We start from the raw sequence: 13,519 nt of genomic DNA, 5'->3' as shown, positions 1-13,519 counted from the left end.
TATGAGTTCTATAATCATTCAAAAATCATGTGTATAATTTATAATAAAATTCTTAAAAAATGCTACTTTTATAACTTCAGAGTCTCAAACAGAATTCTATTTTTTTGAAAAATCTACTAATATTCTTATTATATAATAAAATAATTTTTAAAATTATTGCTAACCCTAGATTATATGCTCTATTACAACTTGTATATAAATGGAGCATTACAAAGAAATTTATATTTTCACCATATAAACTAGGGATGGAAATAACTTTAGAAATTAGTCTACCATATAAGAAAAATATTAGTGAATTTTTCTATATTTTTAGAATTTTATCTGAGGCTCTGATAATTATTAGAAGTTATAAAAATAGTTTTTTTAAGAATTTTACTTTAAATTTTACATAAGTTTTTTTGAATCTAATTAAAATAGATTACACATTAATTATGAAACATGTATAAAAAGTTTTATGATTTTTAGAGAAATAGAAGACTACTGATTTTCAAGATATTAGAAAACTATAGTGTTGTAAACAGTACCCATGAAGATGTACAGTGAAATTTGACGGGAGTTCTATAGGAGCGGTAACGGAATGGTACAGAGGGAAAGAAAGGTAAAAACATGGCAGAGAGAACTTCAAAAATTCTCCCCATGAGAAAAGTGCGTTGGATGAGTTTTCTCAACTAGGTATATGTAGCACTGCTGTGGGCTCTGGCTATCAAATTCAGGCCATGATAAAACAAGTGGATAGGAGAAGGCCGGGCGTATGGTTGGCTGGATCCAACTGAATGGATTGGAGCAGGTAAGATAGCGACGCCGAGGCTATCTGAGTGCTATAATTTTTTATTTAATTGTGCGTGTTATGACTTGAATTTAGGATTTTTGGTTTTGATACTATATTGAGCTGTAATTAACAAGTAACTTGTTTAAAAGAATAAATTAATAAAGAAAGATAGACTATTTATTTTATACTTAGACAGACTTGACAGCCGAATACTCTATAAAAAGAACGGTGATTAATATTAAACTCATCGACGTCGTTCGACTGCAGCCTACAACCTGGTGTGCCATGTGAGCCTACAGCATATACCCACTTTCCTCCGTTGTTTTTATTCGAATTGGATTAATTTATGGCCTCCTTGTCAGATGACTTCCAGAATCAGCCTGTAGTCCTATTATTGCAACTACTGCTAGCAAATTACGTACTAGTCATTTCAACCTTTTCTTAAAGCTGCTAGTACAAAGCCGGTAGTACGGACGATACTAGGCAGTCCCATTTGCCTGTATATTCCAGAAAGGAAAAAAGAAGTTCGCGGAACAAGTTTCGGTAGCTTAATGCCACCTTTAGTTTTCGTAAGATATGGGTTATACGGAGTTGCAAAAGTAAGACTAAATATAACCAAAACCATACATCTCTCGTGTGACTATACATGCCTATTTGGTTGTAGACATATGTTGTCATACTTTGTTATACCTAAAGTTAGATATATTTGATCAGCTTAAACAGCCGTTTGCAGTATAGTTATGGTAAAAAAAAATTCTCTTACTACTATGGTTTCACTTATAAACTCAGAAAAATATGATAAGATTCTATTATATAGCCTAATATGAGGCGTTGATTTTATTCATCACAAGTGTGACAGTTTTAAAAAAACATTTGATAAACTTAGACCAAACAAGAAATTATTAGACATGAACCAAATAGGTCCTACGACTCTATCTAGTTGCTCAAAATAAACTTGAATTCTGGGCCCTACGACTCTATAGAGTGGCTCAAAATAAACCTGAATTCTACTGCAGAGGCGTCCAAAAGAAGGCCCACTTCCGAGGTACGAGGTGGCGGTCCAGCGCTCCTCTTACGGGCCGGACCGTCCCCCGAAACTGGGAGCTTTGTACAGCTCGTGAGGCGCGCTGTAAATGCCTGGGCCCCTGGTTCGTCTTTCACTTCGCACTGCGCGACGAGGCCTGGAGGCCGGAGCCCGCCCGGACTAGTGCTGTGCGGATCGGTACCCGCGACCTACCGCAGCCGGAAAAGCAGCCACACCAAATAAACCTGGCAGTCACGTGATGGTACGCAGCAGCTTGCGTGCTGCCCCTTAAACAGTACACTTATCTCGAGCAAATTGGGTTCACTTATACGTAAACAGAGTCAAAGCACGAGTTAATGAGGCCCAGCCAATATTATACTTCTTGTGATGGATACTTTGAGGTCCAAAGAGAAGCCCAGCTAACTACAGAAATAGGCCCAACGGCAGCTCAAACAGTGGAAAAAAACAAGCACAGTAGTCCTCCTGACTAGAGAACTGTTCTTAAGAAAGACTTTACGGTCACAGTCATATTCTGCTTCCATACAGCAACAGGCGCCGCCGAGGCCGTAGCGAAATTGCCGCTCCTGACGAGCGCTGGCATGGGCACCGGACAAGCCGCGCAGGCTAGCCAACCAGAGCAAGGCGTGCGTCGCCACTGGCTCTAGCTGCCTGGCCCGCGCGCGGCGGCCACAGGACAGGACATAGCGCGGCGCGCAGCAGGTGTCGAGCCGGTGGTTGGCGGCATAGAGGCGGGGGGGCTGTGCGGGCCCCGCGCGCGAGCCCGTCCCCCACCCCATCACATGCGCCCGCTCCGCCGTGGGCCCCCCGTTCGCCTCAACGGCTGGTCCCGCGGACGGGGTCGTGGGCTCGTGGCGTGCCCAGAAGTTTCTCCCACGCTGTTTCCTAGGCTTCCCCCCGCGGCTTGACCTCGCGAGGCCTCCCTGCGATCTGAGATGGACGGGCGGGATTGCGCGGACAAGGATCCGCGCCGGTGGTTGGCAGGTGGGCCTGGAATCTCTCGGGAAACACGTCAGGCCATGTGCGGGCTAGGGGCCTACGGCTCACGGCTGGGAGCGCCGCGGCCCGCAGCAAAGTGGGTAACCGAGCCGAGCTGGCCGGTGATAGTGAGCTTGAGGGTATGATAAGCTGCCTGGTTGTGAGCCGGCTACAGCTTGGCGACAGGGGAGTGCGCTTGCTTTCAAGGAAGGAGCATATCTCGGCAATTCCTGGGGGCGCCGGCAAAAAGGTTTTGCATGATTGTATGATTGCAGCATCAGCAAAATAAATAATTGTGACAAATCTTAGGTGCGCCGGCAAGATACGAAACAGGCAAAAATGCATGTGTGTCTTCGGTCGAGAAAGTGTAGCTTTTAGTGCCGCTTAGGTTTCATCACAGTGACGGTGAGGTATCTTAGGACACTCCTAATGTCCTACTACTCCGGTTCTCTTTTAAATATTGTTTTAGTCATGGATATATATAATAAAGTTATAATAATTTCTTTTTTATATCTAACATATTTACCTCTTCTCGATTTCTTCTACATTTAATCAATAGTACATAATCATCGATCCACCACACTCATTGAATTGAAACTCTACTTTTCGATAACATTTAATATTTGCACTACAGTAAAATACTACTTTAAAAACCTAAAACGATATCTATTTGAGAACATAATCAAATTACTAAAATAATATCTATTTGAGAATGGATGTAATATGTCTTAGCTGATGTCTAAAACGGAAGACAAAGTAAAGATATTGATATTAAGAAATAAACTTTCAATGCATGTACGTGTGATTATGATTTCTGGTGTCTTCCAAGTTAATTAATTATCGCATAGTTGTTTTAATTGCTCAAAGAGCTAGTATCTTATATAAGAAATAACCTCATTCTCTTTTTTTTAAATTGCTTGTCACACTATATTTTTATTTATATGGACAACTATTTAATACCTAAGATATAAGTTAAGATGAAGCATCGAGAGACCTAAGGTACAACTGTGTTCACTTTTGGCTACTTTATATTGTATTATGCCGTCATCCTTGACTATGTTGTGCATTCACTACCACAAAACTAGTTATCTGTGTCGGGCCATCAGTGTCGGTTAAATTAAAACTAGCACTAAGGCGATCCGCAATTATCACTAACAGTTTGTAAACAAACTAGTATCAGTAACGATTCAAATTAAAAATTGACACTGATACTATCAATAGAATCGAACTCAAAATTTTAATTGAATCCACTTTCGAATCAACTCACGTATGTCGCAACTCGACCTTATCTCTTCCCCACGCCATCAATCTTCCTCATCACCATCCTCCTCCTCCCCCACCAGCCTCTCTCTCGCTCATCCCATCACCGGCGACTGTGCCCCTTGTGAGATCCACGGCGGGATCTGACGAATCTAACCATGGATCTCGCTAGGATCGGACTCGCTGTGTTGCCGCGTTTCTGTTGTGGTGGTGACCTTCATGCCCCATAGTAGATTGTCGCCATCGTTGTCCAATGATGAAGGGGACTGAGGCCTGGCAAATATCGTCAACACTGTCGGTTAGTTTGTCGTGCCCTCTCTCTGTGCCGGTCATGCTGTCATAGCCGGTGCTCCGATCGCGTCGTTGTGCCTTTTCTTTGTGCCTGGTCGTACCGTTGTGCCTTCTCTCTCTCTGCTCAGTCCTCGCGCCGTTGTGCCTAAATTTTGCATTGGAGATTCTAGATGAACAACTTGTTACAGCTAAATCCTCAAGCAAATGATTTTCTCAACCATGGTCTCGTCAAGTGTTAATATTTTTGTGGACGTATTGAAATACTTAAGTGCATTGAGATTACGAGCTACATGGATTAATTGATTGATGAACATGCCATCTTCACGCTTCTGTCCATAAGTTTCAGCATCGCAGATGAACGAGAAATCACTATCAGGCATCCATCACGCTTAATTAATTCGATCGTCAACGTCCGCTTCAATGCAAAACTTGATGACCTATATATATATCCCCATTAATTATTATCCATTACTTATGACAAAATTCTTGAAATTTTCTTTTCGAGATCAGACAAAAACCTTATTCATGCTACTAGTAACTGCTTCTGAGCTATACATATATTTACACATATAATATAATTTCCATTTTAATTTTTTTTTAGAAAAATGCTGAAATGAATATTAGTTATATTGTAAATCGACTGAAATAATCTAAAATACAATGAAAAATATCTAAAACTCAAAAAAATATGAAACAAATTTGTTAGGTTTGTATTACCCGTCTACATATCTAAAACAAATTATGTGCACGCATGAAAGTACTACTGTTTTTACTATAATTAATGAATATGATAAATATTGATAAATTTATAAATAAATATTAAAATATTCAAAATTAGTGAATCCAATTTTTTTAATCTTTTTTATCATACTCTATAAAAAATGAGGCCCAACATAGACGCGCCAATCCACTGATCTTAACTAAGCAGCCAGGTCACGACGCGGCCGCTTTGCTTTTGAGTTCCCTTCCATCCAAATTAGTCGAAAAAAAGGCATCCAAATTAGCCATATCACTTGATCTAATAGAAACCCATCCAAATCCCAACAGCTCCCGGCCCAAAAGCCACGTACAGCTCCACTGGCGCAGGTCCCTGGATCCAATGCATGCACCGGTGGTAATCTGGCGCTCCGTTCCTCCTCACGACTCTCACTCTCAGGGTCTACACGTGCGGTGCACCAGCTGGAGCCGAGCCGAGCCGAGCCGGCGCGGCGGAGGGGCGCAGCGGCTCGGGGAGCTCATATATCAGCGCGGGGATGACGCTGACCGCTGGGACCTGTGGCCCCGCATGGCAGAGCGAAGCTATACTAGGCGAGGCAGGACGCAGGAGCCCCAGCCTCGCTCGCCTACTCCAAATCCCCTTCCCCGCACCCAGCCACCGCTCCCAGCCTCCGGCCGCCGTGCTGCGCGCAGGACAAGGCCCGAGCCTGAGCCTCAGTTCTGTCGCCATGGACGAGGAAGCGAAGGCGGGTTCTAACACTGACGCCAACACCAACGCCGCCGCCGCCGCCGCAGCCAAGTCGGCAGCCGCTCCACCGCTGGCCTCGGGTTCGGAGTCGACTGAAAGGGAGGCGAAGGAGGAGGTGGTGGGGGAGGAGGGAGCGGTGGTGGAGAGGTTGGTGGAGCTGGTGGACGAGATCGCGGCCATCTCAGGCTTCAGGAACGCGTACCGGAGGCAGTTCTGCAACCTGTCGCGGCGGATCCGGCTGCTCGCGCCCATGCTGGAGGAGGCCAAGGAGACGCCGAGGCCGCTGCCGGTGGCGTCGGAGGCCTCGCTCCGGCAGCTCAGAGAAGCACTCGACTTCGCTGGGGAGCTGCTACGGCTCGGCAGCAGCGGCAGCAAGATCTTCCTGGTGGGATATCTCGCTTAAAGCTTGCAGCTTTGTTGCCTTGCTTAGGCTCTGCTGCTTAAATTTCTTCCGTTTACTGCTCTTCGCGTTAAATTGGGATTTTGTTGTGGAGGTAGGATAATTTGCCTGACGAATCGGAGGGAATTTTAGTGTGTAAATTCTGCGGAGTTAGCACTTCCAATCGCACACTCCGTAATAATCTCTTGCCTCTTATGTAGAGTAATTTGTTGCCTGTTATTCTTTTTTTTCATTGTGAAAGCTTAATACTTTTATCAAGGTTGGACTAGGTTTTGGAATACCTTGTTGTCAAATCAGTGCCCGGTCGGGCTAGCTGACATAGTCTAATGCTGTTGAGCAAGTCTGTCTAATACCTTAGTTAGTACCCTTTTCGTTTACAAAGATGGGTCAGACCTGGCCAAACATGGTATTGTGCCTGAATTGTATTATTATATGATTCTTTTTAATTTTGGTGTAACCATTGTCATTGCATTCCAAAGTTTGTTAGTTTGAGCCTTTGAGGTCTTAATAGGTCATATATAGTATGTACGAGCTTCATAGCTGCAAGTTTCTACGAAATACGGAGTAAAAGCTCACTGTAATTACTGCATCACTGTTGCTATTTACTACAAGGTTGATTTCCATACCTGGGTTAACAGTAGCATTACTTAAAAGTTATCTTTCTGCAGCTGAAAAAAGCTGATAGAGTTTGTGCAGTTGCTTTTTCTATTTCCGTTTTTGTGGTGCAGGTAGTTAAGGATGGCGTGTGATGCTAGTTTAATCTCTTTACAGAATGTGGTTTATATGGATCTGTAGCATCGGGCCACACACAAGAATAGCTTTTTACTAATTTACTTAATCGATTGCTGTTACTTACATGGACTAACGATTGTGGAGTAAGATGAGTCAACCAAGAAGATAATGCTAGTAATTTGGCACAAAGCTTCATTAGAAAAGTAAGCTAAAACATTTGGATGTTTCGTTGGAAGTATAAAACTATGTAAGCTTTGGATGCTGCAAGGCTCAATTGCAATTTTGTAAAATGTGATAACTTTTAAGCAAGTGGTGACCCTATTGCTTAAGCTTATACAATAAGTGGGTGCTTATAAGGCCTTGTAAGAGGCTTGCATATTTAATCATAGGAAAAAATTAGTTTCGCACCACCGTAAGATACTTAGTTTAGGTATATATCTCTGAAAGAGTATGGTACACTTCAATACCATCCAAAGATGCCATCGTTCCTTTTCAACCACTCTGTCAATGGGCTCTACCCACACCACTCGTCATTGTCTTGCCTCCATCTAAAAGTGGAAAGGCTAGTAGCTCATCTCACCCTTGGTCTTCTGGACCTTCACCACCAAGCTGTTTGCCTTGGCACCTACTACGCTCAATTGGTCGCTGATGCCATGAACCGCGAGGAATCAAGAGTTCAAGACGAGTTGCTCCATTGAACTATATTGGAGGATTTGGTTGATTTGCCGTTGGGGATCTAGTCCCACTGAACTCTATTGAAGGATTTGGTCGATTTGTCGAGTGACCCTTATCTAGTACTGACTATCGTCGCCATCCGCACCCCTACGCCACATAATGTCTAGCCTTCACCCTTGCTTCTGAGGATCAAACCACCACTACAATTTCAACTATTGGACACATGAGGCAAACATGCATTCATACTTTTTGAACATTTGACCGCCAATTGATTGAGCTGAGATGAAATTGCTCCTAAAGATGCGTGGAAGAACTTGCACTCTAGTGTCATTGGAAGTGCATTACCTTGGCACGATCATACAAGCTCCATCGCGCGCTAAGCGTACATGACCAACACAAATGCCTCACCATCCCACACACCCTCCTTGCCAACAATCTAGGTTATGTCATGACGTCCTCGGTGCATACTAAGCCGATAGGTGTCCTGACTCTCGAGTGCCATGTCATGGACGCACATCCTCTTGGTGATGCGGCATCACCCTGCATCCACCACACTAGCATTGGATAATAGATGTGAATGGGAGGGAGGATGACAAAGACAGAGGGACTAAAATGTCCAAGTAACATTTCCCATGTCCAACGACTTTTTCACTGAATCGGACACCCAAATCCGAGTTGGATTCCAGCACCCATGTTTGTGGCCTGTGTCCTAACACTGGTTTTTCCCATGATCTTGTTTATGCGTATAGAGGAGTCAAATACGTTGTGATTTTAATCTACATACCCTAAAACTCATGTAGATCGAAATCACTAGGCATCTACATGAAAAGATGCATACGTTGGAAAACTCTATCCAATGTGACACTGACATGTGGGCCCTGGGGGGCTGGGGCACATATGGATGATATTTCCTACTCAGTAGTCTTCTATATGGCAGCATGGCACTGAGCAAATATTACCCAAGTTTTAAATATTGCTGTAATTTACACTTATTGCTTTTAAGATAAGTACTTATCACTCTGTTGTTACTTTTAAGATACAAATGCGAATTTGTTACTTATTTCCTGTGAGGTATACATTGGTTAATTAATCAATTCTATATGTTTGCACAGCTTGTTTATTGTAAATCAGCATGATTTGGTACTAGTGTGTCTAATGTCTCCTCAGACTAGATCCTATATGAGCATTAAATCGTGTCTATCAATAGATACCCTCCAACGCATATCCGTTCTGTGGTTTATTTTGTCTGATGCTATAGCAATTACTTTGGCACAGCACATAAACTATAGATACACAATCATGGCCGTTTTCTTACAGTAGGTAACTCCCCTGTGAGCAGGTTCTTGAGAGAGAGAAAATAATGAAGACTTTCCAAGACATTACAGCAAGGCTTGAACAAGCCTTAGCTGGTATCTCGTTTGATGAGCTTAACATATCAGATGAAGTAAGAGAGCAGGTAGACTACTATATTCCAGAGTTACAATAATACCGTGTCAATGTTTTACTTTTCTTGTTCCTGTTACCATAATATCCACAATGTTGTGCAGGTTGAATTGGTGCATGCTCAGTTCAAAAGAGCTAAGGAACGATCGGATACATCTGATGATGATATTTTTAATGATCTGATGTCTGTCTACAGTTCAACCAGCGGTGCTAATATAGATCCGGATATTCTTCGAAGGTTATCTGAGAAGTTGCAGCTTGTCACAATATCTGACCTCAATCAAGAATCTCTGACCTTGCATGAGATGGCTAGTGGTGGTGATCCTGGTGCAGTTGTTGAGAAGATGTTGATGCTCCTGAAAAAGATCAAGGATTTTAAGCAGACTGAAGACCCTGAAATAGGCGCTCCAGCAAGTACAACAGACATCTCCTCAAAAGACAACTCAACATGTCCTGTTATTCCTAATGATTTCCGTTGCCCAATATCACTGGATTTAATGAAAGACCCAGTTATTGTCGCCACTGGACAGGTCTTTGTTAAATACTGTTTTTATGCTTTTATTCAATTTACAGATGCTACTTTTGCATTTCATCTTACGATAATTCCTTGCATATGCATGTTCAGACTTACGAGCGAGGGTACATAGAGAGGTGGCTGGAGGCTGGCCATGACACCTGCCCGAAGACACAGCAGAAGCTTCCCAATAAATCCCTGACTCCAAACTATGTCCTACGCAGCCTCATAACTCAATGGTGCGAGGCGAATGGTATGGAGTCGCCAAAATGCTCTGCTCAACTTAGTAATGCACCAGTGTCATGTACTGCTGCTGAGCATAGCAATGTCGTTGAGCTTCTTCAGAAGCTGTCGTCCCAAAACCTTGAAGATCAACGTGGTGCTGCTGGTGTGCTTCGTCAGCTTGCCAAGCGCAGTGCTGAAAATCGTGCTTGTATTGGAAATGCTGGTGCTATTCCTATTCTTGTGAGCCTGCTATCAACAACAGATGTTAGCACCCAGGAACATGTGGTTACTGCTCTCTTGAATCTTTCCATTTATGAAGAGAACAAGGCAAGAATAGTCACCTCCGGAGCTGTTCCTGGAATTGTGCATGTGTTAAAGAGAGGCAGCATGGAGGCTCGGGAGAATTCAGCTGCAACACTGTTCAGCCTTTCTATTGTAGATGAGAACAAGGTGACTATTGGGGCTTCCGGGGCAATTCCAGCTCTTGTACAGCTATTGAGTAATGGAAGTCAACGGGGTAAAAAGGATGCGGCAACAGCACTATTTAATTTGTGTATTTATCAGGGCAACAAGGGTAAAACTGTTAGAGCTGGATTGGTCCCTATACTACTAGAACTACTCATGGAGACTGAGAGTGGAATGGTAGATGAGGCCCTTGCAATATTGGCAATCCTCTCTGGCCATCCTGAAGGCAAGGCAGCTATCGGTGCTGCTTCTGCAATACCTGTTCTTGTTAGAGTTATCAGAAATGGATCTGCAAGGAACAAAGAAAATGCAGTTGCTGTTATGGTGCATCTCTGCAATGGCGAACAGCAGCAACAGCATCTTGCTGAAGCGCAGGAGCAGGGTATTGTGTTTTTGCTGGAGGATCTAGCAGAAAGTGGCACAGACAGAGGAAAGAGGAAAGCAATCCAGCTGCTCGAAAGGATGAATCGGTTCCTAAAGCAGCAGAGTCAAGCCCAAGCCCAAGCTCAAGCAGAGGCCCTGGCACAGGCACAAAGGCAGGCTCAGGTGGTTCAAGCCCAAGCGCAAGCAGACATGCAAGTAGAGCAATCACTGCTTCCCACTTCATCACATATTCCTGATAGATGAGGTGATTGATCAGCAGCTTGTTTGTGTAGTTAATGGCTTGTTTTTTGGCTGAGGCTGGCAGGTGGAAGATCGCCTGAAATTCTTATTGTGGAGGTTTGATGTTTGTATTGTACACTGCAAATTAGGAGGTTTGGGCAACGTGATTTAGGGCCATGAGCATGTTGACATGTGGGTTTTGAGGCAACTGTTAACCTGCGTGTGTCGTTCGTACAAGGTACCGATGATTGAATGTAGTATCCTCGAGTTTTAGGGAGGTGTCGCTGTACTTGTACCGGGTGCTTAGTACAGGACTAATTTTCTGGCTTCCTAGGTTGATAAGTTTACATGCCTGACAAACAGCTGCAGTAAAGCTTTAGTTCAAGTGTTTGTTCGTCCCAATTCTTGTTGAATCTTGATAGTGGAGCATTGGTGGCTTTTGCCCTAGTGGAATGATCTCGAGTTTATAGCACAGCTGGTCAGGTGCAAACTTCGGTCCAGTTATATATATATAGAGAGAGAGACACACACACAGAATTGAAATAATCGGCATGTTGAATCCTTGAGCGTCTGTGGCCTGTCCTTGTTTGCCTCTACCCTGGAATACTGCAGCCAGCCGGAGGAAGTGTTGGAATACGTGTCGTATTTATATAAAGTTAGGATGGTTAAGGATAGAGGTGTAGTCAGATTTTATTCTTGTCTCTATAAATAAGAGATATCATCATTGTAATCATAGACTCTATTGTGTTTATAAATAAGCGATATCATTATTGTAATTGTAGTACATCAAACATATAATTTTAAAAAAACCGTTTGTAGTTATGTCTAGAGGATGTAGGCAGATGGTTGAATCTTGTTAAAAATATTAGATCACAGTGTCGTTGATCTTGCATTTGTCTTTGCTATCTTGGTTATGCTTCTGTGTACTCATACAAAGGAAATCTACTTGGATGCAGTATGTTGTGTTTGGAGCTTGCCTACGAGAACAAATACATTTACTCGATGGTATCTTCATGTTCTTGTAGTATCGAGAGTGGTGACTAGAGAGTAGTGAATAGATATCTCAATAATTTCTTGTGAAATAAATGACTTTCTCTTATTTTGATCACCCAATGCACCTCAAACTTTGAGTGGAAGCAAAATACTCAGAGAGACAAAGTAAGATAGAAAGTTTCAAGGTAATATGACTCTACGAATAAAATATGAACCATATGTTTCATTCAAGACCATTCTATGTGTCATTGTGTCCAAAAGTTTAAAACTTTGAAGATGGAAAAAACAAAGATAAGATCACCGGGCAAGTAAACTCTTCAAGATGATGGTCTAGAGGCAAGAGAATTCAAGACTCCATCACATATGCATATATATGTGAATTCTATACCTCTAGCATCAAGAAGAACAACCTCCTAAGGTGTTGAAATTTCAGCCCAAAAGGAAAAACAAAAATCAACAACAAAACATCGAGAACTTGCAAACTTGTAAGTAAAATAATAGAAGGAAACTAGAAGGAGAGGAACTCAAGCATATGCAAAAGCATAAACTTCGTTACTCAAAGAGATCAGCCTTATTTTAGACAGATTACAAGATTTTTCCCTCAGAAAAACTGTTACCTATTATAATTCTAAGCCTATCCTCTCCTCTCCTCAAAACCTATGACTAGGCTCTCCCAAATAGCTGGTTCAACCTCTACCTATAGCACTATCTCTCTTTTTTAGGCCTCGGAAATTTGATCCCAAGTTTCATAGTCTTTTCCCAAAATATCTCTATCTTGTAATACATTTCTACTTATCATCGAGGGTATTATATTCTATTTTTTTCTCAATTCATCAGATAGCCGTGACGTCTTTATGACTTAGCTTCGCCTTGACACAAGCTTCACGATGGTGCCATGTACTCCTCTAGTCTTCTCACGGTTTTGAGGCTAAACCGCAAAACCCTAGCACACTTCTCAAAGCGTGACTAGCCGCCACTTGCTTCCACCTGAAGCTAGCGCTACAATGATGACACGTGTCCTCCATCTTACGATCTTGATCGCCGGCAAGTCTCTCCCACTACCGATTCCTCGGGCTGACTTGTCACTTGCACCGGCATCCCCTTCGCTTTACTTTGTCAACACACCATCTTCATCCTTTGTTTCATACTTTGCTTGACCTTCATATACAGCTAGGATCACTCTTGACTCCACCCGACCTTCTTTGATCGTCTGGCATCAAGCACTTGCTTAGCCATGATCACTCGCCGTCGATCGTCAAGTTGCATCCGTCACCTGCACACCTTGAAACAAGCAAACACATTTCTCCACATTCCAAAATATCTCCAGGTTAGTATTAAATCAAAAACTTCAACTCAGAGCATATTCTGCAGAAAATGTGAATATCGAATGTTCCAGTGTGTTCTGCTCATGAACACCGGACCATACGGTGAATGTAACACTATTTGTTCCAGGAAAATTTTGCTCTCTGTAAGAAAAGATCTGGTGATAGCTTCTGGTGATCTCATGTTTATCACCGGATAATCCGGTGTGTACCAATCCACAGAACCACCCTTCTGTAACCTCTCTGCAACAAAATGTCTGGTGCATTTTCCAGTGTTCATAATCTCAGTACCGGACTATCTGGCGTACATAATCAAACTTGGCGCCAAAAATCTCCACTTTG

General features: G+C 42.7%; 1 protein-coding gene across 1 annotated transcript; it reads left to right on the top strand.

Annotated features, from left to right (window-relative positions):
• The first annotated feature begins 5,578 nt into the window (after nucleotides 1–5,578).
• Nucleotides 5,579–11,252, top strand: LOC133916406 (protein spotted leaf 11-like). The gene is made up of 4 exons (XM_062360056.1): nucleotides 5,579–6,190; nucleotides 8,952–9,068; nucleotides 9,160–9,585; nucleotides 9,681–11,252. The coding sequence occupies exons 1-4, from the start codon at nucleotides 5,594–5,596 to the stop codon at nucleotides 10,884–10,886; spliced, it is 2,346 nt and encodes a 781-aa protein (XP_062216040.1). The 5' UTR covers nucleotides 5,579–5,593; the 3' UTR covers nucleotides 10,887–11,252.
• Nucleotides 11,253–13,519: the final 2,267 nt, after the last annotated feature.

The sequence above is a fragment of the Phragmites australis genome, chromosome 4, assembly GCF_958298935.1.
Source record: "Phragmites australis chromosome 4, lpPhrAust1.1, whole genome shotgun sequence".
NCBI classification, from domain to species: Eukaryota; Viridiplantae; Streptophyta; class Magnoliopsida; order Poales; family Poaceae; genus Phragmites; species Phragmites australis.
Note: the sequence above shows the minus strand (reverse complement) of the source record. Positions and strands in the feature narration are given on the sequence as shown.

Coding starts and splice junctions, on each gene's coding strand:
- LOC133916406 (XM_062360056.1), top strand. CDS start 5,594: ATGACGCTGACCGCTGGGACCTGTGGCCCCGCATGGCAGAGCGAAGCT. Junction 6,191..8,951: donor GCGGCAGCAAGATCTTCCTG/GTGGGATATCTC, acceptor CCCTGTGAGCAG/GTTCTTGAGAGAGAGAAAAT. Junction 9,586..9,680: donor TTATTGTCGCCACTGGACAG/GTCTTTGTTAAA, acceptor ATGCATGTTCAG/ACTTACGAGCGAGGGTACAT.